The sequence below is a fragment of the Littorina saxatilis genome, linkage group LG2 (assembly GCF_037325665.1).
Source record: "Littorina saxatilis isolate snail1 linkage group LG2, US_GU_Lsax_2.0, whole genome shotgun sequence".
NCBI lineage: Eukaryota > Metazoa > Mollusca > Gastropoda > Littorinimorpha > Littorinidae > Littorina > Littorina saxatilis.
The window spans coordinates 66,349,428-66,370,795 of record NC_090246.1 but is presented as its reverse complement, the minus strand read 5'-3'; the positions used below and the strand labels follow the sequence as shown (position 1 = coordinate 66,370,795).

Below are 21,368 nucleotides of genomic sequence, written 5' to 3'. Positions count from 1 at the left end.
TGAATTTTCATTTTCACTTCCAATACTTTATTGTCCTATTGCTGGGAAATTCATGTAGCTTCCGCCCAGTAGAAAGGTAGCAGCAACAGAAATGTGCTACCCAGGTATGTGGGTGTTTAGGTGTAATTGGCTACCTGCACTTCTGTCAGAATAACCAGGATGTTTTACATGCCACAGTGACATGGGGTTGGGACATGGACACCATCTCTGCATCTGCATATAAAACTGACCCATGATCGTCCCAGCTCAGATCTGAACCCATGACCAACGGACCACGAGTCCAGTGATCTTGCAACCTACTACCGGGCCCGGTACAAAAGGCCATGAAAAGTGTTTGTGAGTAAAAGCAAACTTACTTGAGACAAGAGAGGTCAAACCCATACTGCGCAGTCCAAAAGTCTATGGAGTCACTGTACTGTTCCGCTGCTGACACTGGAACCAGAAAGAGGCTGGCGGCCGATGGCCAAACAATCCCACCAGGCCGCAGGAACTTGTCACGAGCAACCAGCACCGATTCTATCATCATTTCGAACTGAAAACAGTTGGATAGATCAGTACTTTTACGGGTGACTAAGATGAGAATGGCAATAATTTGAACAAAAAAGAGCAGAACCATTCCCATGAATGAGAGAATATATGCTAAATGAGGGTAACCAACCGATCTACGGTGATATTACGAGTAATTTTCTGCTGCTGATATGACAAAGTCACCATTCTCAAAACTCCTTGTCAGTTCCTTGGAAGACCGGCAGCATAAAATAAAGATTTTTATGTGACACCATTATTCGTATTATGACATCTTCTGAAAGTCTGCTTGTCTTTTGACATCAAATAATTCACTTTGGAAGAGAGGGCCAAGAGCAGGCCTCGGTTTATCAATTCAGGGTCGTTTCTTAGACCTGAACTAAACACCCTGCTTAATAATAATAATAATAACGATTACTTATATAGCGCGTAAACCTCGTGGTGACAAGCCCAGAGCGCTTTACACTTACATAATCATAATACAAACAAGGAAAGAGAACTAAATCCGAATAAACTCAAACATGGTCACACACACCCACACATGCACGCACACACACACGCACACACACACATACACACGCGCGCGTGCACACACACACACACAATCTTTCTTTCGTCATTGTCAATGTTCAGGTAACCCGCAATGTCATTCCATGTACGCATACGTTATACTAGTACAACACACACTAGATTTAACACACGCGCACACACGCACATGCTTGCTCGCACACACTCATCCTCCCACACACACTAACAAAATGTAGAAACAAGCAAAAACAAAACAAAAGCTATACCAGAAGCAGTGTGCCCATCCACTCAGAGATGATGAGGTCAACAGGCTGGTCCAGGGTCAGGTCCTCTACATAGCTGTGCACAACTGTGATCACATGCGAAAAATGATTGCTGCTAACTACCTCTGAGGTGTGGTCTGCCATATCACTTGCCTCCACTGCATACACCTGCACAAAACACATATCAAGGTACATCACTGCTCAAGTTTTCTTTCAATTCAAAGGTGTATGTGAATCAAGAAGGCCACAGGCATTCTGTCTTTGATAATAGGACTTCTGGCATCTGTAACAATGGGACACAGAGAGTCGTTTGGTGGCAAGCAGGCGGCAAAAGGCTGCCTTCAAATAGCTGATAAACTTTTCTGCAGATCTAATGAACTTCAAGATTTAGCCCCACCGCACAATGCGCACACACATACAGTGTAGTCCGGGTACAACAAATCTCAAGGGAGATACATTTTAGTTCATTATATCAGTAATTCGCTGTAGAGTTTTCAACCCTAAATGGCCTCAAGACAAGTTTTCCCAATCACCTTCAAATGATCGTCCCATCGATCTTTCCTTGGAGAGTACAATCTCTGCATGTTTTTAACAGCTTCATAATATAATCCATAGAGAGAGGCAAACTAACAGCAGGAGGTGCATGAAAAGCATCAGTTTTCACGATAAAACTTTGACTCGCTCATTCACGGGACATAACTGCCCTCCGGACTGTCCACAGTGTTGAGCAATTTAGGAGACTTCACTGCCTGAGGAGAGTATTGATTCAAATGAACGCGTGGTTCTATATCGCGTCACTCGGTCACGGATCGGAGAAAACAAAAAAACAGTTCCAGATTTCGAAACCATGTTCGTCAGCCATTGTTTTTAGCAAGACAGACCACATGTGCACGAGCTTCGCTGACGTACATCGCAAAATGTCATGACGTCACCACAACTTTCGGTTTTGGTTCGATCTGTTCCGTGCACCTCCCGCTGTTAGTTTGTTCAGAGTTCGCTCATCACGCGATGTGCTCTTGTGTTTGTGTATTTTTGTGTATTTTTGTCTTTGGAGACAATTATTGACATCAGTTCGTTGTAGCCTTGTGACTTTTAGAGACAAAACGGCTCTGGGGTGATGAAAACGTGTTTGTTAAAAGAGGGGTTCGTTATGCAAATGAGTTCAAAAGGTTCGATGCAGCCGGAAAGTAACAAGTAAGAAATAGAAGGCTGTCTGCCGGGAAATCAATGGCAGTTTGTTAAAAGAGGGATTTCGTTATATCCAGGTTCGTTATAGCTGGACTTTTGTTTGTTTATTTGTTGCTTAACGTCCAGCCGACTACGCAGAGCCATATCAGGACGAGGAAGGGGGGGATGAAGGGGGCCACTTGTCAAGCGATTCCTGTTTACAAATGCACTAACCCATTACTTGTGTCCCAGCAGGCTTTAGTAAAACTAAATTAATACCTACTGGAAGATTACCAGTTTCCAGTATGTTAAAATAGGCTTAACCTATCTACTGCTGGACTTACATCAGAACACTAACAGATTAAACTAGACATGAATCGCGAGACAAGCGGCAAGAGAAGAGATTTTTGGAAAAAATACAGGTGAATGAGCAAGAAGGCAGAAAAAAGAAAAGAATTCATGAAGAAAAAGAGAGCATGACAGGAAAGAGGAACCAAAAATCTACCTAACAGCAAACTAGAAAGCTCCTGCGGATCCAAAAACAGGAGGGGCCTTTAATTTCATAACCGCAGTGCCCCACTGCGGGATATAGCTGGACTCCACTGTACACTACATGGTAGAGTGAATTAATACATGGCCTACACTTACACGAGCAAAAAAAAGAGCTTTTGTGAACAGCAGTAACATAAAAAAACATTATACATTACAAGTAGTTGTATTTTAGACAAAATCTGACATTTGACACAGATCGAGACAGTCATTAATTTCTGAGACCACGCTAGCAGTCAAGGTGAACAATGACTGTCGAGATCTGTGTCCAATGTCATATTTTGATCAAAAATACAAATAATATTTATGTATCAATCTATTTTGGCTAGAACTCAGTTTATTTTTGATTGAATGTACCCAAACATGCACTCTTTCGCAGTCTCGGCCGGCTGCCTAAATATGAGTTTTAACCGGCCTTCAAGTTCAACGTCAAATGGCTAAAAGAAGGAAAATCCAGTGTTAAATTGATACATACCTGTTTAGGCTGACCATACTGTGCACACATCAGGCTCAGGATTCCAGTTCCACAACCGACATCCAAAATAACCTGCAAAATCACAAAACAGACTCAGATAATACTTAATAGCAATGCATTTGTACCATGCTTATCTGCTTGTGACAACATCAATGTTATCTGTCATTTACGTTACTATGATAATTTCCTAGTGGCAGGTTAGTTATTCACTCACTCAATTTGTCTCACTTTTGTCACTTTAGACTAATCTGAGTTGTTGAAGTGATCGCACAAAATTGGAAAAGGGCGTTTGTAAAAAATCCTGCATATATCGCTTGTCTTAATTTTCACAACACAATTTTTATGCAAAATTCACCAGTCACCTCTCTCTCTTTTTCCAAATTGATCTAATAAATTGATTTCTGCGTTGGCTCTTTACTTTCTTTTTAACCTGAAAGAATAGAGATTAAAGGCACAGTAAGCCTCCCGTAAACCATCACAGATACTGTTAGGCTTTTTTACACACAGTACAAACACCCTTCCATTTGAACGCTCACCAAACGGGAACATCCTAGGTGCCCTCCGTAAAGAGCGAGCAATTTTCAAAGAATTTATTTTTGCGTGGTTTATCTTACCCCTGAGCCATCGTGAACCAGTGTGATCAAGTTTCCCTTTTTGGCTCACGTAAGTGTAGCCTATGCGATGGTAAACTTTGTCTGTCTGTGCGTGCGTGCGTGCGTATGTATGTATGTATGTGAGTTGTTCTTCAGTACTGGTGACAGAAAGGGGGAAAAGTGGTCAAAATTCAAATCTCTAGTTTTGTTTTTGAAATATTGCTTTTCATAAAGCAGAAATACTGTAGTATCTGTTGTACATAAGAAAAAATCACTGGTTCACATGGTTCCTACATAATCTAACTTTTAAAGCTGGTTCTTGTGTGTCTGTGTGTATGTTTGTATGATGACGATAGGACCCGAAACGGCTGCACGGACTGAGACAGGAATTGCAGAGAATGTTCTTTGCCACTCGAGTCGTGTCATAAGGTACTTTTGGAATAGCAAATTTGAAAGGATTCTTCAAAAAACGGCGGAAAACATTATATACCCTGTGAGCTATCGAGGATCCTCCCCGTCTGGGCTGTCGAAACATGGTCTTGTTAAAAGACGTTTTCAAATGCGGTTAACGGGGAGATACACTCGAAGCACATTTAGCGAAGTTATGTTGCCAAATTTCACTACACGGATCGATGCACACAGTCGAAATAGATGTGACTTTCACACGACCGAAGACTACTTACTAGCAGACTAGCAGACGACAAGATCTAAATATTTAGATCAGTGAGAGCAATCCGTTGAAGAACAGTTACTCCGCTTATTCGTCTTCAGTTAAGCTTATTTCCCCTGCCATAAGTTTCCTTGCAGATCTGCAGTCACGTAGTGAAATGAACTAGTGTCATCGGAAGATTCTTCTCAGTCAATGATCAAAGCACAGTAAGTTCTATGCTGACAAAAGTCACTTTCGGACAACACGACGATTGATTTAATTTATGAGCCCAAAGGTAACAATATCGACAAGAATGTACGCATTTGACATTAAATGAAACATTCATAGACAGTTTCCAACTCACCAGATCTGCCAAAGAGCCGTCATTCGTGAAAAAACGATGATTTTAATCAGACAGGTATCGGAAACAAGCCTTGGTCACCTGCGTTATTCTTTCCAAGGCGACGTGACGGCGCCACATTTGTTTGTTTATGGCTGTTTATCGCGAAACAACACAGTTTAAATTTGTGTGTAAAATACCACAAATTTGTGGTGAATCAGTTCGTCATCTGCGTTTCGATTGTAATTAAGTCAGATTGGAGTTACTTTGAATCGAAGGCGAGGGTAACCTGCGTTATTTGTGGGACATCGTGAACAAATTTGATTGCAATATTTTATACAGAAAGTAAATTTCAATGATTCTGGCTCAGACTTGTAGATCTGTTATGCAGTGTGTTGGTAGTGTATCTGCTTTTCTGCTATGAAGCTCATTTGGAGTGATACGCTGATCGAAGTGGGGTACCCTATGTGGGACATCAGCCGTATGCAGATTACGCCTCAGAACACTCTCGCATTTCACAAAGACAACAATAATTTGCAACATTTCAAGAACTGCATCAGTTTTATTAGATACTATTTCAACAACAACAGCACAAACACGACTATTATCAACAACACAGAACGGGAGGTAAGTCTTCAAAGACGCACCAAGTGTGCGTTCCCGTTTTTGGACGCCATTTTTGCTGGCATTTTCACAGTAAATCTTAATATTTCCATATCTATTGAATAATTTTGGTATTTTCTTTGATTGTGCCGATTCTCCTATCTCTCTGGCATGTACTGGGTGCTTTGTGACCAGTTTCTCCCCTAGACTGTATTGAAAAATGCGTCCGTGTGAGCTGACCCCCACTTGTGATCAGTAGCAAAGAACAACTCATGTATGTCTGTGGTAGAAACTTTAACATTTTTGGCTAAACACCGAAATACTCATTTCACGTGGTTAATTTTCAAGCACCATCTTCAAATTATTGAAGCAATGATCAACATTGTGTCGGCATGTGTGTAGTTAAAGCGTGTATCCAAAGAAAACGGGTGGTGGGGGGTTTTGAAGGGGTACAAGCAGTTGACTGGTTTGTGTCGTGTTTGGCATGTAGACGGCAGGTCAGGTGTCAAGATCAGGTCAGGGGTCGCGCGAAGGATTGTGGTCCAGTTCTCACCTCGCTGATTCGCCGGGGAAGACGATTTCATGTTGTTCGGTTTCTAAGCTCCAGAAAAGTAAATAAAGAAGATACCAAAGGGAGATTTCCTACAATTTGATCTGCACAGCGTGTTTCCAATGTCCACGCGAGGAAGAGCTGTCGAAAGCGCGGCAGTCAGTGTCGATCTTGCAGCCGTATCCCGGTAAGTTCAGAGACAGATCTAGTGTCTCCCACTCTGATAACGTGTCACCTACTGTTAATCCGTTTTGTTTTAATTTCTTTTTATTTCAGCAGACACGGATGTCAAACACAGTGCTAGGCAGTCACCTCTAGTGAAATGAGTTGATCTAAAGTGCCTGTAATGTTTGGATGTCTTTGCTCGTGGTTCGATTTATGTGAATTTCAAGACTTGCAGTAGAGTCTCAAGTTAAGTTTACTCTGCCCGAAAAAAACTGTCCACCATTTACTTGAACATGCAGATATAAGGAAACGGAATGAATCTGTTCTCAAAGTCAAAATGATCACGATTTTTTCCTCAGATTCAAAACATGCACTGTCATGGTTTTGTCTGTACAATTTAGTAAGTCTTAAGTACTTTGCAACAACTTCCTTGAACGTGAAAGACAGTTTTTGAATGCTAGATCTGTATCGCGTTTCATTCCAGACTCGATCCTCTCTTTGATTGTAGATCTATTTGTTTGCTGTTTACGCACTATCATATGATTCGCTATGTAACGTTTGGTAAGCTTACCTTGCAACAGCTTTCTTGTCTTTGTTGGCATTTCTGGCTGTGTTGACCGTCAGAATTATTTTAAGAACCAGGCTGCTGCAGTCGACATGTTTCGCATATTGTAGGGTTACCATAGGTAAAGTGGCTTGTATAACCTGACTATTCTGTTTCAAAACACTGTTTATATTTGTGTAGGTTGTAGTCATCATAACTAATCGCATTTTGCCATTTGTTTCAAAAAGGAGGTTAACCTACAACAAGATCGACGCTATGTCAGATATATGCCTCAGCCACATGAAGACTTCCGAATTTAGATCTACTCGGCATGGTGACAAGTCTTGATGAAAAGTATAGGACTGAGGACAGCAGTGGAAAAAGTGCCCACATGGCAGGTACCTAACCTATTACCCTAGTCATTTTATCTGTTTGCCTTCTTTTGAAAATTATACATGGAGTTGATATGATGCGTTAGTTTTAACTGTGTGTGTGTGTGCGTGTGCGTGTGTGTGTGTGTGTGTGTGTGTGTGTGTGTGTGTGTGTGTGTTTGTGTGTGTGTGTGTGTTACGGAGTGAGTGAGTTTGTGTTATGTTACTGTTTGTTGATTTCTTACGGGAGCCTTGAAGGCTTCGCCTCTTGTTCACAATGTAGTCATCAGTTAGTGATTTGAATGCGACTCGCTGTGAGCTTATCTGCAATAGCACGTTATTAAGTACCTCTGACTATGCACGAAACAAACGGCTGTGGTTCACAAGAACTCTAGCGATGGCTTTTGACTGTTCAGAGGAACTGGCGATAGGTATAAACCGTCGTCTGCTACGAGAACCTCGACCTTGCGTGACCCTGCTTCCGGGCTTTTCTTTTTTCAAATTTTCAAAACTTTGAATTGTACTAATCTTGTCTTGATGAAAAAAGAATTCTTTTATGATTTAAGAATGTTTGTGTAACAAGCTGTCAATTTATTATTTAGATTTTAAAAGTTAGGTCTAGCGCCAAAACGCACCACGGTCCGATTGTCTCTGACACTCTCTCCGCAAAATTAATTCTTTGAAAATTGCTCGCTCTTTACGTAGGGCACCTAGGATGTTCCCGTTTGGTGAGCGTTCAAATGGAAGGGTGTTTGTACTGTGTGTAAAAGCCTGACAGTATCTGTGATGGTTTACGGGAGGCTTACTGTGCCTTTAAAGTGACCAATTGTTATTCAGTCGAACACGCATTTTAAGATCACAAAAAATCTGAGAAAAAAATCAGGTCTCAAAAAGGAGGGAGTCAACGGTAAAAAGAAGAAGATAATAAATGGAGATGCATTTACAGAGGTTGTGTTCAGGGAATCTGTAAAAGCAAGGTCTCAAAAAAAATAAAGTGTTAAACTAAAAGGGGGGTGGGGGGGGTGTCTTAAAGGGGGGTTCCACTGTTATCTCCAAAACAAATGTACAGACAGCAAAAAGAGTTTGTTTTCAGTTATCACACTTCAGCAGCAGAGCCAGGAGCACAAAGGAAAGAAAAAATCAATCCAGAAATCGCTCTTCTATCAAACTTGTGCTGTTAAAGGGAGATAACTGCTTTTCAAATGGGCATGCTGGCTTCTCTTCTGCAAGTTACTGCGAAATGGTGCAAGTATGGAACCTACCAAGTCTTTCATCAAGTGAGCGTTGTCTTTGATTGCTTTCTGGTATGCTGATGTTCTTGGCTTGTCACTAAGCATTTCGTGATGAAGTTTCTGAAAAGTAAACAAAAGACACATTAATTGAGAAATCTAACATATTGCGCTTATATTTTGAGAAAAAAGTACCCGGTACTTGATATGGCTGTACATGTGAACCCTTCTGCTGTATTTGTTAACACCAACAAATTATGTCTGGCCACTGTAAGAGGGAGTTGTTATTTTGTTTGATGGTTCCTCTGTTAAAGTTGTTTTGTCTGGATAAGGATACATTGGTTAGGCCAAAAAAACTCAAATGTTTGTTTCCGATGACAAGTCTAAACAAGTCGCGTGAAGCGGTATAAAAACATTTAGTCAATCTGTCGGCATCAAACAAAAAGATCAACATCATAAACCAGTCTTCGCCGAGACTCTAAACTATAGTTTTCTCTGAATCGCTCTACACATACACACACACAGACATGCACCACAACATCGTCTCGATTCCCCGTCTATGTTAAAACATTTAGTCAAAACTTGAATAACTGTAAAAAAATTAGGGTCTGTAGGTTGGTTAAAAAAAAAATTTTTTAGAACTAGACGTAGTCTTTTTTTTACATTTTATTTTACCCAGGTGCATATGTTTTTTGTATTGCCCCGTATTTGTTTGAGCTGTGTCCCATGGATGTCACAGAAGAGTAGCTTTTCTTATACAGTCTGCAAATGACATTCATCATTTTTTTTTACATAAAGTCCCAGACAAGCAGTCCATATTATTACTGTCAGTGTTAAACATGATTCATCAGTAGAACATAATAACGACATTAACAACCAAACATGGTTACATATTCCCAAAAGCATACAGTTTTAGATTCCACATTGAAACAGCAACATTAATGTTCATAATAATTAAAATATTCGTTAATAATAGCAATGAAAGCTGGTACATCATGAACATGGTTAAGCTGAAATTAGTCAAACAAAAAAAGCTCTTCAAACTTAATGGCTTACAAGTTTTCCATAGCTGCCAAAATACTCATCATCTTGCCAACACATCTGCTGAAAGGAATTGTGGGTGAGGTGATTGACAGGGATGTATCCCACGTTGCCCTTTGACTCCGCCCACCACCAGTGCTCTGACATTTTTTGCAAGATCTTCAGTGGCTCTCCTCTCTTGAAACTTAACTGCAAAACACACAACAACCAAAAACCATCAGGGATATATTTTGACTACACGTACATGTTCATATGTTTACATTCTACAGCTTTGCCTCTCAGTAGTTTACCAACAACTCTTCATGTAATCCCCAACATATTTTCCCATTCACAAAAAAAGTCTATTATGCCTATAGATAATACTAATAGGAATAAGTAGATCATTTGCTACAGTATACAGATTTCCATGCACGCAATTACGCACGAAAACACACACATACGGATGATACGTACAGACACTTACACTTACAGAGACACACTTATGCAAACAGAACACACACAAACACAGGCACGCACACACTTATTGTAGTGAATTACTTTGATAAAAACTTGCATGACGTCGAGTGCTCAGAAAAAAATGGGGGGCAGTTGTCCTCCCATGGTGGGGGACAGTTGTCAGGGGGGCAATTGTCTGGGGCCAATTAGCCTGCTACAATATATATACGTATGTGATTTCTCTTACAACTCAGTGTAGGGGAAGGGCCCCTAATATGGACCACTTTTTGTTTATTGCTGATAACTAGCTTGTTTTCATGCGAAGAAGTTTCATTTTGTGGTTGGTAGTCCTTCTCTCTTAGTTTAACCGTTAGGCCTAATTAGAGTGAAATAGCTTTGATAGACCTTCAGCAAAAATTAAATACAGAAAAAAATCACAAATGGTCCATATTAGGAGCCTGGGCGCCTAATATGGACCAGTGAAGCGGCCTTCACGAATCACTGTAAAAAGCCCCCTAAACTTCAAAATAACATGATACACTTTAGTGTGCAAGTCAGACAAATTCAAATATGCTTTAGATTTAGCTGTTTCGGGTTGATGAGAGCATTATTTGAAGCACACCAGGAAACTGAAGAAGCTTATCAAAAACAGAGTGAAAATAAGTGAAATTATCAACTTCCACAAAAAAAGACTATTTGTTATATTTTTTGGAAATCTCGAGGGCTAGTTATAGGTTATTTTCAGCAAGGTTTTTAATGAATTAATTAAAATTGCCTTTAGTTTTTATTTTCTTCGATTTGTTGAAGGTGGTCCATATCAGGGGACTCACACATACTTTGAGGTTTTGCTATTATTTTTTGTTTGCAGTAGAAACTCGGGTACACACTGTTAAGGTGGCAGTACTACCTGTACGTGCGTACCCAAATTGTGATATTTACTGTTTGTAAACTGTTAGGATTTTTCAATTGAAATTTTGCATGATTACTCATTATACCACATATTTTTCATAAAAAGTGTTGATTTTGGCCTAACAAACATTATTTCTTGGTGAAAAAAAAAGTTTTTGTAGGATGAGCTGTGGCCGACGTAAAACAAAAAATCATTTATTTTTGAACTCATAACTCATAGGTTTATGCACAGATTGTCTTCATGTTTTATAAATTATGTAAGCAGTAGATTATCTGGATTATGTGCTAGAGGATTTCTTATATCTGTAACGGTTGTTGTGTGATCGCTGTGTAAAAATGTGCCTAAAATTAGGTCATAAAAAAAGTTTTAAAAAATTCTTAATCAATTTCTAGGACAGATATCCAGAAAATGCTATGACAAAATCCAGATACAAGCATTTTAAAGCACTCCACAAAATTTTATGTGAGTATCTCCAATAGTTCTTGAGATATCAGCCCCAAACTGACCCGCCATCGCCATTTTTTGCTAACTTTTTAGCCGTCAAATTGGATATCTGACCACGACTTGATTGATGTGCAAGATGATGTGCTTGATGACATAGACCTTATGAATGAACAATTGAATGTTGATATTACAAAGGAGGAGGTGATGATATGTGTAAACAGTTTAAAGAATAACAAAGCTTGCGGATACGATGGTATTTTAAACGAGTTTTTGAAATATTCCTCACCAAAACTATTAACTATTGTAACACGTTTATTTAACTTGATATTGCATACTGGGAAAATGCCTAAAGCTTGGACAGTGGGGTATATAAGCCCAATCTTTAAAGGTAAAGGCTCAACAGCCGACCCTGATAATTATAGAGGAATCAGTGTACAGTGTAGTCCGGATGTAGTGATAGCCCTCGGGATCAAAATTTGTTATCACTACATCCGGACTATCATTACACCAGGACGTCCGGTTATAGTGATATTTTTGTAGGTTTTATCACTACATCCGGACGTCCGGTTATAGTGATATTTTTGTAGGTTTTATCACTACATCCGGACGTCCGGTTATAGTGATATTTTTGTAGGTTTTATTACTACGTCCGGCCAATCGCTTGTAGTTGTAGTGATATCTTCAAAGCTTTTATTGCTACATGCGGCGGCACATTTGGTAAACTGCCTCAAGGCAGTAACAAGGTGATTTTGGAACCACTATTGATTTCGTTTTGTGACGTTTCTTCTGTCGTCTTTGTCAGGCTTGCAAATGTGTTAACCTACCCCCGTCCTGGCAGTTCAACAGCCGGTGTGTGTGTGTGTGTGTGTGTGTGTGCGTGTGTGCGTGCGTGCGTGCGTGTGTGTGTGTGTGTGTTTTAGAGAGAGAGAGAGAGAGAGGGGCCACTTAGAAATAAGGGTTAAACGAAAAATTGTCAGATTTTTTAGGAATGAAATGTAGTCTTTAATCAGTAACAAATGAAACCAATCCAACAGTGCACTGTCTACTTTCGGTTCCCCAGGGCATCTCTCGCGCTTCCTTTTCGCACTCGTCTCACCACTATAAAACTTCTGCTTTAATTGTTCACCATTTTTCACAATAGCGCATACTGTTGACTGTGCAACCTTGTACTTCTTTGCAATTTCCGTCTGTGTACCTTGTTTTCTTTCAATGTCTCTCAAGAGATCAATTTTCCGCTTCAGGGTAAGCACAGTGCGTGGCTGGCTTTTGCTCGCCATTTTGGTAAAGGGAGATTACTCTCGAACATTATCACTACAGCCGGACTTTAGCTTCCCCGGGACTTGAAAATAGTATCACTACAAGCGGACTATCACTATATCCGGACTAAGTTAACAAAGAACATGAACAACTGGGACCGGGACCCAGAAATTCTATTACTACAGCCGGACTATCACTATATGGGTCTATCACTACAGCCGGACTTCACTGTACCAAGTTGTTTTGGACAACTTTTTACAAGTGTGATAAATAAAAGATTGCATGCATTTCTGGATGACAATTCTGTGATCGGCAACAAACAAGCTGGATTCCGAAAAGGCCACTCTACTGTAGACCACATTTTTGCACTGCATTGTCTTATTGATATATTTTTACAACAAAAGAAAAAGTTATATTGTGCTTTCATTGATCTGCGTAAGGCTTTTGATTCTGTGCAACGCAGTCTCCTGTGGCAGAAGCTGATGCAACGGAATATTAATGGTAAGGTATTGAATGTAATTAAGGACATGTATGATAAGGCAAAATTGTGCGTGAAGGTGAATAGTGTATTCTCCGAGGCGTTCACCTCAAACATCGGGCTTCTCCAGGGCAAAAATTTATCACCGATTCTTTTCTCACTATTTTTAAACGACCTGAAGCAGTTTTTGATTGAATATGTCTATATGATGTCAGCCTAGAGTTGCCCCTGAAAAGAGCCCAAGAAATAGATGTTGAACGCATTACTGACTATATGTATTTGTTCCTGTTAATATATGCTGATGATACTGCTATACTCGCCGAAACGCCTGGCGAAATGCAAAAAGCCCTGGATGGACTAGATCGTTATTGTAAAAACTGGGGACTAAGCATAAATATTGAAAAGACAAAAATAGTTGTTTTTTCGAGGGGGAAAATACGGAATATCCCAAATTTTGTCTTGAATGGAGTACCTGTCCAAGTAGTTTGGGACTATGTGTACTTAGGTGTACTATTTAACTATAATAACAAATTTCATAATGCCATGAAACGTCAATGTTTGATTGGTAACCGTGCAATGTTCTCGTTAATTCGAAAATGTAGAAAACTAAATTTACCAATTGATGTGCAACTGGATCTTTTTGAGAAGTGTGTACATCCAATTTTGCTGTATGGTTGTGAGGTGTGGGGATATGATTCATTAGACATATTATCAAGGTTTCAATTGCGATTTTTAAAAATGCTTCTTGATGTATATAAAACTACACCCACCTGTATGGTTTACGGAGAGCTTGGTCGTTATCCAATTAGAATTGAGGTACAATGTCAGTTACTGGTTTATTGGTATAAACTGATGAAAGAAATGAACGATGGTGTGAATAAGATGTCCTGTTTAATGTTAAAACTACATTTGAAGTTGTACAAAACGTTAAATTGCCCTGGTTGTCGCATGTCAATACTATGTTAAATAATTTGGGTCTATCATATTTATGGACAACTCAGAGTCTTGCCGTCTCAGGTTTTAAAAACGTTGTAAAACAAAGGCTAAGAGATCAATTCCTGCAGGAATGGAACGCTGACGTGAACGCCAACAGCTTGTGTTTTAATTACAGAATATATAAAAAGGATTTTTGTCTGGAAAGGTATTTGCTTTGTTTGCCTAGGAAATTCCAAGTTAAATTAGCAAAATTTAGAACAAGCAATCATAAGTTGCCAATACATCAGCACAGATTTTTTAATGCTCCTAGAAATGAAAGATTGTGTGATATGTGCGATACAAATGAATTAGGTGATGAGTTTCACTATTTGTTCATTTGTACCGACGAAAGTATAGTGTCTGAAAGAAGAAAATTAATTAGTCCTTATTACCGATCTCACCCAAATTGTTTAAAATATGAACAGTTATAGAAAATTTTGTAAATCTAAGATAAAACTAATGAAGCTAGCAAGATTTGTAGCCCACGTTATGATTTTGGTATGTTAGCGTTACATCTAGTTTCTTTATTGGTATGTATATATGTATGTAATACATGCTTTTGTTTTGTTTTGTGTTTTTACAGAAGATGCATGGCATAATGGTATTGCCAATTTATTTTGGCTGTATATTATCGTTGTCTGCTTAATGTATACATATTATCTGTCTGATCTCTTACCTGATTTTGTTAAACCTATATTTCTTTCATTTTTGTTTGTATGTATGGAAGTGTATATTGCCAATTTATTTTGGTTGTATAGTATTGTTGTATTTGTCCGCTCAATTTGTATACATGATATATTAACTGTCTGATTTGTTACCTTTTTTTGTTAAAATTATATCTTTGTTTCAATGCCCTATGGGCCCAAAACAATAAAATACTTGACTTGACTTGATAAAAATTTGCTTTCCTACCTGTCTGCCACAAATGCTTCAAAAACTACAAGAAAACTTCAAAATATCCAAACAAAATCAACACAGGAAGTTCCAAACAGGGGAAGTAATCCGGGAGTAATGCTTATTCGCCTTGACTGAGGGAGTAATCACTGTAACACAATGGCTCAGGGGTATAAACGCAAAGAAGAAATAGGTCGTTTTCAACGTGGAAATTCTCGGAATTGACCTCAAATTTCTCGAAAACTACTACGTTTTGAATAAAAACACTTACAGATTATGAAATTTCAATCATATTTACATATAAAAAGTCTTACATCATGTAATGTCATGAAAAAGTGAATTTTTGACCCACATACAGGTGGTACTGCCACCTTAAAATGTAACAAATACTATCTCAGCTGTCATAATTATATTGCCATTTTTGTGTTATAAAAGCTTTGGCTGTGGACAGAAACGGGTCCGTTTTAGGCGGCAAATTTAGAGTGAACGCTGCCAAAAGTGAAAAAAAACGAAAAAGCCTAACGGTTTTGAGGTTTGTGTTTCTGCAACTGTTTTGACATGTGCAACTTATCCAGAGAGAGCGAATAAAGCGCATGAAATTGTTTTGAGCGCTCTAGCGCGGTTAGTAGTCAGAACAGGAGGTGGTCCATATTAGGAGCCGGTCCATATTAGGAGCCTTTCCCCTAATATTACAATTTGTTCAAGGTTACCAGCTGCATTATGTAATACTAGAGGAATACCCGGCTTCGCCGGGGTGAATCGCGAGACAGAGACAGACAGCGTGGTGGTTCATCACAATCACCTCTGCAAGCGAAGTCCTGTCAAACGGGATTGAGAATTTTAGAGCTTATTTCTTAGCCCTATATTATCTGTTGTGGCTTCTCAAATGCCAGAACATACAGACAGACAAAAGCCGCTAGACCCCATCACAAACAGAAGTCTACAATCAACAGGTTTTTTCCCACACACACACACACAAACACACACACAGAGAAGCCGTATATATATATATGTATATCTATATCTATAAATATATAGAGATAGGTGAGAGTGTATTTTTCGCGTGGCTATAAATTGATTCGACCTTTTCACTTTGACAGTAAGAACAACTTACGGGTGCAAGGGAAGCGTTCTGGACAGCGCAGTGACATTCTAAAAATAGTCACTCTCAGAAACGGGAATTTGGGGTGAACGGCGCGACAGAGACAGACAGCGTGGCGGTTCACCACAATCACCTTTGAAAGGCGAAGTCCTGTCAAACGGGATTGAGAATTTTAGAGCTTATTTCTTAGCCCTATATTATCTGCTGTGGCTTCTCACATGCCAGAACATACAGACAGACAAAAGCCGCTAGACCCCATCACAAACAGAACTCTATAATACATAGGTTTTTGCCTACACACACACACAAACATACACACACACAGAGAAGCCGTATATATATATATGCATATCTGTATCTATAAATATATAGAGATAGGTGAGAGTGTATTTTTCGCGTGGCTATAAATTGATTCGACCTTTTCACTTTGACAGTAAGAACAACTTACGGGTGCAAGGGAAGCGTTCTGGACAGCGCAGTGGACAGCGCAGTGACATTCTAAAAATAGTAATAGTAACTTAGAACTGAACGGGAAAGCCACACGAAGGAAGGGAGATAAACGCCAAACACTGGAGAAGATAAGGAAGAGTTACTTATAATGGTGAAATGAACGCAAAAACGAAAATGAGTTCAGCGCTGCGCGCTGAGAGCACGTGTTGAAATATTTCATCGATGATATTGTGTCCGGGGTGTAGCTGAATACGGTGTCCAAATTTGAAAAAGATCCACCGAGAACTTTGGCGTTGTGATGTGGTGTAGCGGCTATGGTGTGTCGGTATGGGGGCCCGGGTAAGCTGAGGTGGAAGCAAAATAGCTGAGGTGGAACCAAAATCGGTTCCGCGCTGCGCGCTGAGAGCACTTGTTGAAATATCTCATCGACCAGGTTGTGTCCAGGGTGTACCTGAATATGATCACCAAATTTGAAACAGATCCATCGAGAACCTTGGCCGCGCATCGCGCACAGACAGACAGACACACAGACAGACACTAGTCGTATATATATATAGATGACACAGAAAACTCAACTGTAACACTTGGTGAAAAGAGACGAAAAGTGTTGCATATTTATATTACGACACTAAAAGTAAAACTAATGCATACTCGGCACATAAACTAGGACAGGTAATGGCACTCTAGCTGTGAATGTGATGTCAGTTATTGATTGAAATCACACACACACACACACACACACACACACACACACACACACACACACACACACACACACACACACACACACACACAAAGTTTGACATTTTTCACCATACTGTCAGTGGTCAGCATGTGCACATGCAAGGTTGCTTACATGAAGGTTTAAAGTATCATTAACTGATTTAAGTAAATATAACACATGCTGCTATATAGGAACGACTTCAACCTGGCCTTGTTTTTCACACATAAACACCATACTGACATCAATCCCCTTCCCAGTACAGCTGTTCAAACTTTTGACCCCTTATCCCACTCATGGCAGGGGTCGACACTAACTTATTTGGCCTGGGGCCACACTGGCCCCGGAGATGGAAATTGCTGGGGCGGAAAACAAAAATCTGGGGCCCACTGTTATTCATGCTAAGTATATATTATATACCTTCAGAATCACCACTTTTTCCAAGTGGTTCTACGCTATAAGATCTGCACGGGCGGCAATGCATTGTCTGTTTTTCTTCATCGTACTGAAGCCAGGGAAATTCTTTCAACCACTTGACATTGAAATTACGACAGCGCTTCGCGCTTTTGGCTGCATCGGTCTCCTTTTTTACATTTAGTCAAGTTTTGACTAAATGTTTTAACATAGAGGGGGGAATCGAGACGAGGGTCGTGGTGTATACATGTGCGCGTGTGTGTGTGTGTGTGTGTGTGTCTGTCTGTGTGTGTGTGTGTGTAGAGCGATTCAGACTAAACTACTTGGCCGATCTTTATGAAATTTGACATGAGAGTTCCTGGGTATGATATCCTCAGACGTTTTTTTCATTTTTTTGATAAATGTCTTTGATGACGTCATATCCGGCTTTTCGTGAAAGTTGAGGCGGCACTGTCACGCTCTCATTTTTCAACCAAATTGGTTGAAATTTTGGTCAAGTAATCTTCGACGAAGCCCGGACTTCGGTATTGCATTTCAGCTTGGTGGCTTAAAATTTAATTAATGACTTTGGTCATTAAAAATCTGAAAATTGTAAAAAAAATATTTTTTTTATAAAACGATCCAAATTTACGTTCATCTTATTTTCCATCATTTGCTGATTCCAAAAACATATAAATATGTTATATTTGGATTAACAACAAGCTCTGAAAATTAAATATATAAAAATTATTATCAAAATTTTTTTTTCCAAATCAATTTAAAAACACTTTCATCTTATTCCTTGTCGGTTCCTGATTCCAAAAACATATAGATATGATATGTTTGGATTAAAAACACGCTCAGAAAGTTAAAACGAAGAGAGGTATAGAAAAGCGTGCTATCCTTCTCAGCGCAACGAATACCCCGCTCTTTGCCCTCAGTTGGGCAGCTTCGCAGTCGGTGATCCTGCTGGCGGTGAGCTCACCACATCCTGTGACTCAGTGTTAGGTGGTGGTGGTGGTGGTGGTGGTGGTGGGTAGGGGGGGGGGGGGGGTTGAGTGGGACTTTGATGTGTGATTTTTATTTTTTTCTATATTTTTAGCTGCATTATTTTAGTCATTCATGAGTGGGTGGGTGGAGGGGATGGGCTAGTTCTAACTATGCATTAGATTATAAAATTGTATTCTGTGTAGACCCTTCCACCAGCATCTTAGACCACTCTTTGTACTTTTTATTTTAATAGATGATTGTCATTTGTTTTACCTCATGTCTGCCCTGTGTGTGATGGTGTGATCGTGACTGCTGTAGTGTGGGCGTGTGTGTGTTGGTGTGTATGTCAGTGAATGTGTGGGCGTGTGTGTGTGTGTGTCAGTGTGTGTGTGCGTGTGTGCGTGATTTTACCAACACTACGCTAAATTCCTTGTGCTTTAAATGTTTTTTTAATGTCACTTGGCTCAATAAATACTGTATTCTGTATTCTTGTCAATTCCACTGGCGCTGCCTTTGCCACGGGCGGTGGAGTGACGATGCTACGAGTATACGGTCTTGCTGCGTTGCGTTGCGTTCAGTTTCATTCTGTGAGTTCGACAGCTACTTGACTAAATGTTGTATTTTCGCCTTACGCGACTTGTTTCATTTCTCTCCACGCTGTTCTTCATCTTCATTTCCATGTCTTTTTACATCAGGGATGTGTCGCCACATTTTGCGTTTGGCATTTGAAGGCGATACTTATCTCTCACGCTAAAGAGCGCAATCTGGGAGTTATTTCCCTTGCGGCATTGTCCTTCGACGATTTCAATGTTGTTTTTCTTGACTGCGGCATTGATCGTTACGCAAATTTCAGTGACGACTTTGACTGGCGATTTTTAGTGATTGGCTCTGGCATTAGAATTTTCGGTTTGTCATTGTTGGAATTTATCCTGGGGCGGAGTGGGCCCCAAGCTTCGGCAATGTTTGGGGCGGAACACAAAACTCTGGGGCGTTCCGCCCCCCGCCCCCGCTAGTGTCGAACCCTGCATGGGGTCTCAATTCTAATTCATGATTATTCATGAAATTCGTTTCATCGCAAAATCCCTCAATTAATTCTCATGCATTCAATTTCAAGGGATATTTATATTTTATAACTGCTCGGTGCATTTCTGAATGAATTTAAATGTTGGTTAAATCTATTGCATTTCATCCCGAATTTGCTTCACTTGCAATTACGAACATCCTCTTCTCCCTCTAAATACCCCTTGAATTTGGCGGGGAAATATTCGATCTTGAGTTTATTTTGGCAGAAGCCTGGATGACGTTCTACCGTTGTGTATTATTATTTAGCCATAGTAGTACTTTGGTAGATTTAATTAATCCCTCTTTAGGGCAATGGACATATGAATGAAAGCAGAACACTGCTTATTCTACGACCCTCGTAATATGATAATAAAGAATTATCTTATCTTATCTATCACTATCAGATATATTAAGTATAGATACCTATTGCCGCATACATACTGTGTAAGTAACAAATAACATACCTGAAAAGCAATTAATGTCCATATATCATCATATGTCACAGTGGTCTCGAAAATAACAAGCCGGGAATATGGTACGGGGAGAGGGATTGACAGAGTTGGGTTGGTGTGTATATTCCTAAATTTGGCATTCTGAGTCTCTGTTTCTGTACCCGAATACCGACCTAACTGCACTCTAAAGTTTAGACTTGCCATAGTCTAGTCTCAGCCTACTTGAGCAAGTTGAGGTACTTCAGTACCTGATCTTCCCCAACACCAACGTAATCGCCCACGGCGTAGAGAATCTCTTCCTCGCTGTCATCATTTTCTTCGCCGTTCATGGACAATGCTTCCAGATGACCAGTGACCTGACTGACTGGACAGCAGCGACTCTTTGAAGTCGCATCGTTGGTTCCCGGCGACACTTCTGCTTCTTCCATGAGAAGTGTGTTCCACAATCTGTACAGCAAGGGACGTCACTCACCAGGGAAAAATTGTTACTCTCTATACAGATACAACAACAACAAAATTTAAAATAATAAAAAAATCAGATTAAATCTCGCCTTCCTCATTCCATCATTATATGCTTGAAGGGACATCAAATTGACAAAATGACTGACTTACTGATATGTACAACATTAACATAGATTATTTATCCGAGTTTTTCATTCAGTTATGGCAACGCCTGTGGATCAAAATGGTGGGAAAAGTTCGTCTGCAATCACCCCCGCCGGCCCCAAAAGGCAAAACACACACGCACGCACGCGCATGCACGCACTTTTTAGTTATGGCCCGTGATTTGGATCATTGACATTGTGCACTTACACATTAACACGCTTCCATTTGAAACTTCGAGGTCGTCATCGTGGATTGACATCCACGACTATGATGAACCAAAGAAACTACAATGGGTTCCTTATGTACAGTGTTTGGATGAACTCAAGTTGAGACCGAGAAGTTTCAAATGGAAGCATGTATGGTTAATGTTATTGTAATTCAATCTGACGACGATCTCTTTCCTGCTTTCATGCGATGGTAAACAGACAGAATGGACTGGGTGGCCGAGTGGTAACGCACTTGCGCTCGGAAGCGAGACTGAGGTTGCGAGTCACGTTCGACCCTGGGTCAGGGCGTTAGCCGCAATGTTCTCCCCCCCTTTCCTAACCTAGGTGGTGCAGGACCGGACTACCGGGGGGGTTATGGGGGTTGCGCAACCCCCCCCCCC

The 21,368-nt window shown here is 40.1% G+C and overlaps 1 protein-coding gene and 1 long non-coding RNA gene across 3 annotated transcripts in view; one reads left to right on the top strand and one right to left on the bottom strand.

Annotated features, from left to right (window-relative positions):
* LOC138959568 (protein arginine N-methyltransferase 2-like) overlaps positions 1-20,593 on the bottom strand; it is a 30,109-nt gene extending 9,516 nt beyond the window's left edge. For both annotated transcript variants that reach the window (XM_070331105.1, XM_070331104.1), the window contains exons 1-6: positions 20,404-20,593; positions 9,608-9,781; positions 8,585-8,674; positions 3,508-3,579; positions 1,320-1,484; positions 357-532 (exon numbers count right to left, since the gene is read on the bottom strand). In XM_070331105.1, coding sequence (XP_070187206.1) covers positions 357-532; positions 1,320-1,484; positions 3,508-3,579; positions 8,585-8,674; positions 9,608-9,781; positions 20,404-20,583 — 857 coding nt within the window. In that variant the 5' untranslated portion in view covers positions 20,584-20,593. The remainder of the gene's footprint in view (positions 1-356; positions 533-1,319; positions 1,485-3,507; positions 3,580-8,584; positions 8,675-9,607; positions 9,782-20,403) is intronic.
* On the top strand, positions 6,278-7,416 carry LOC138959566 (uncharacterized). Its single transcript, XR_011453745.1, has 2 exons — positions 6,278-6,429; positions 7,200-7,416. It is a non-coding gene; the product is annotated as an uncharacterized lncRNA (long non-coding RNA).
* Positions 20,594-21,368: the final 775 nt, after the last annotated feature.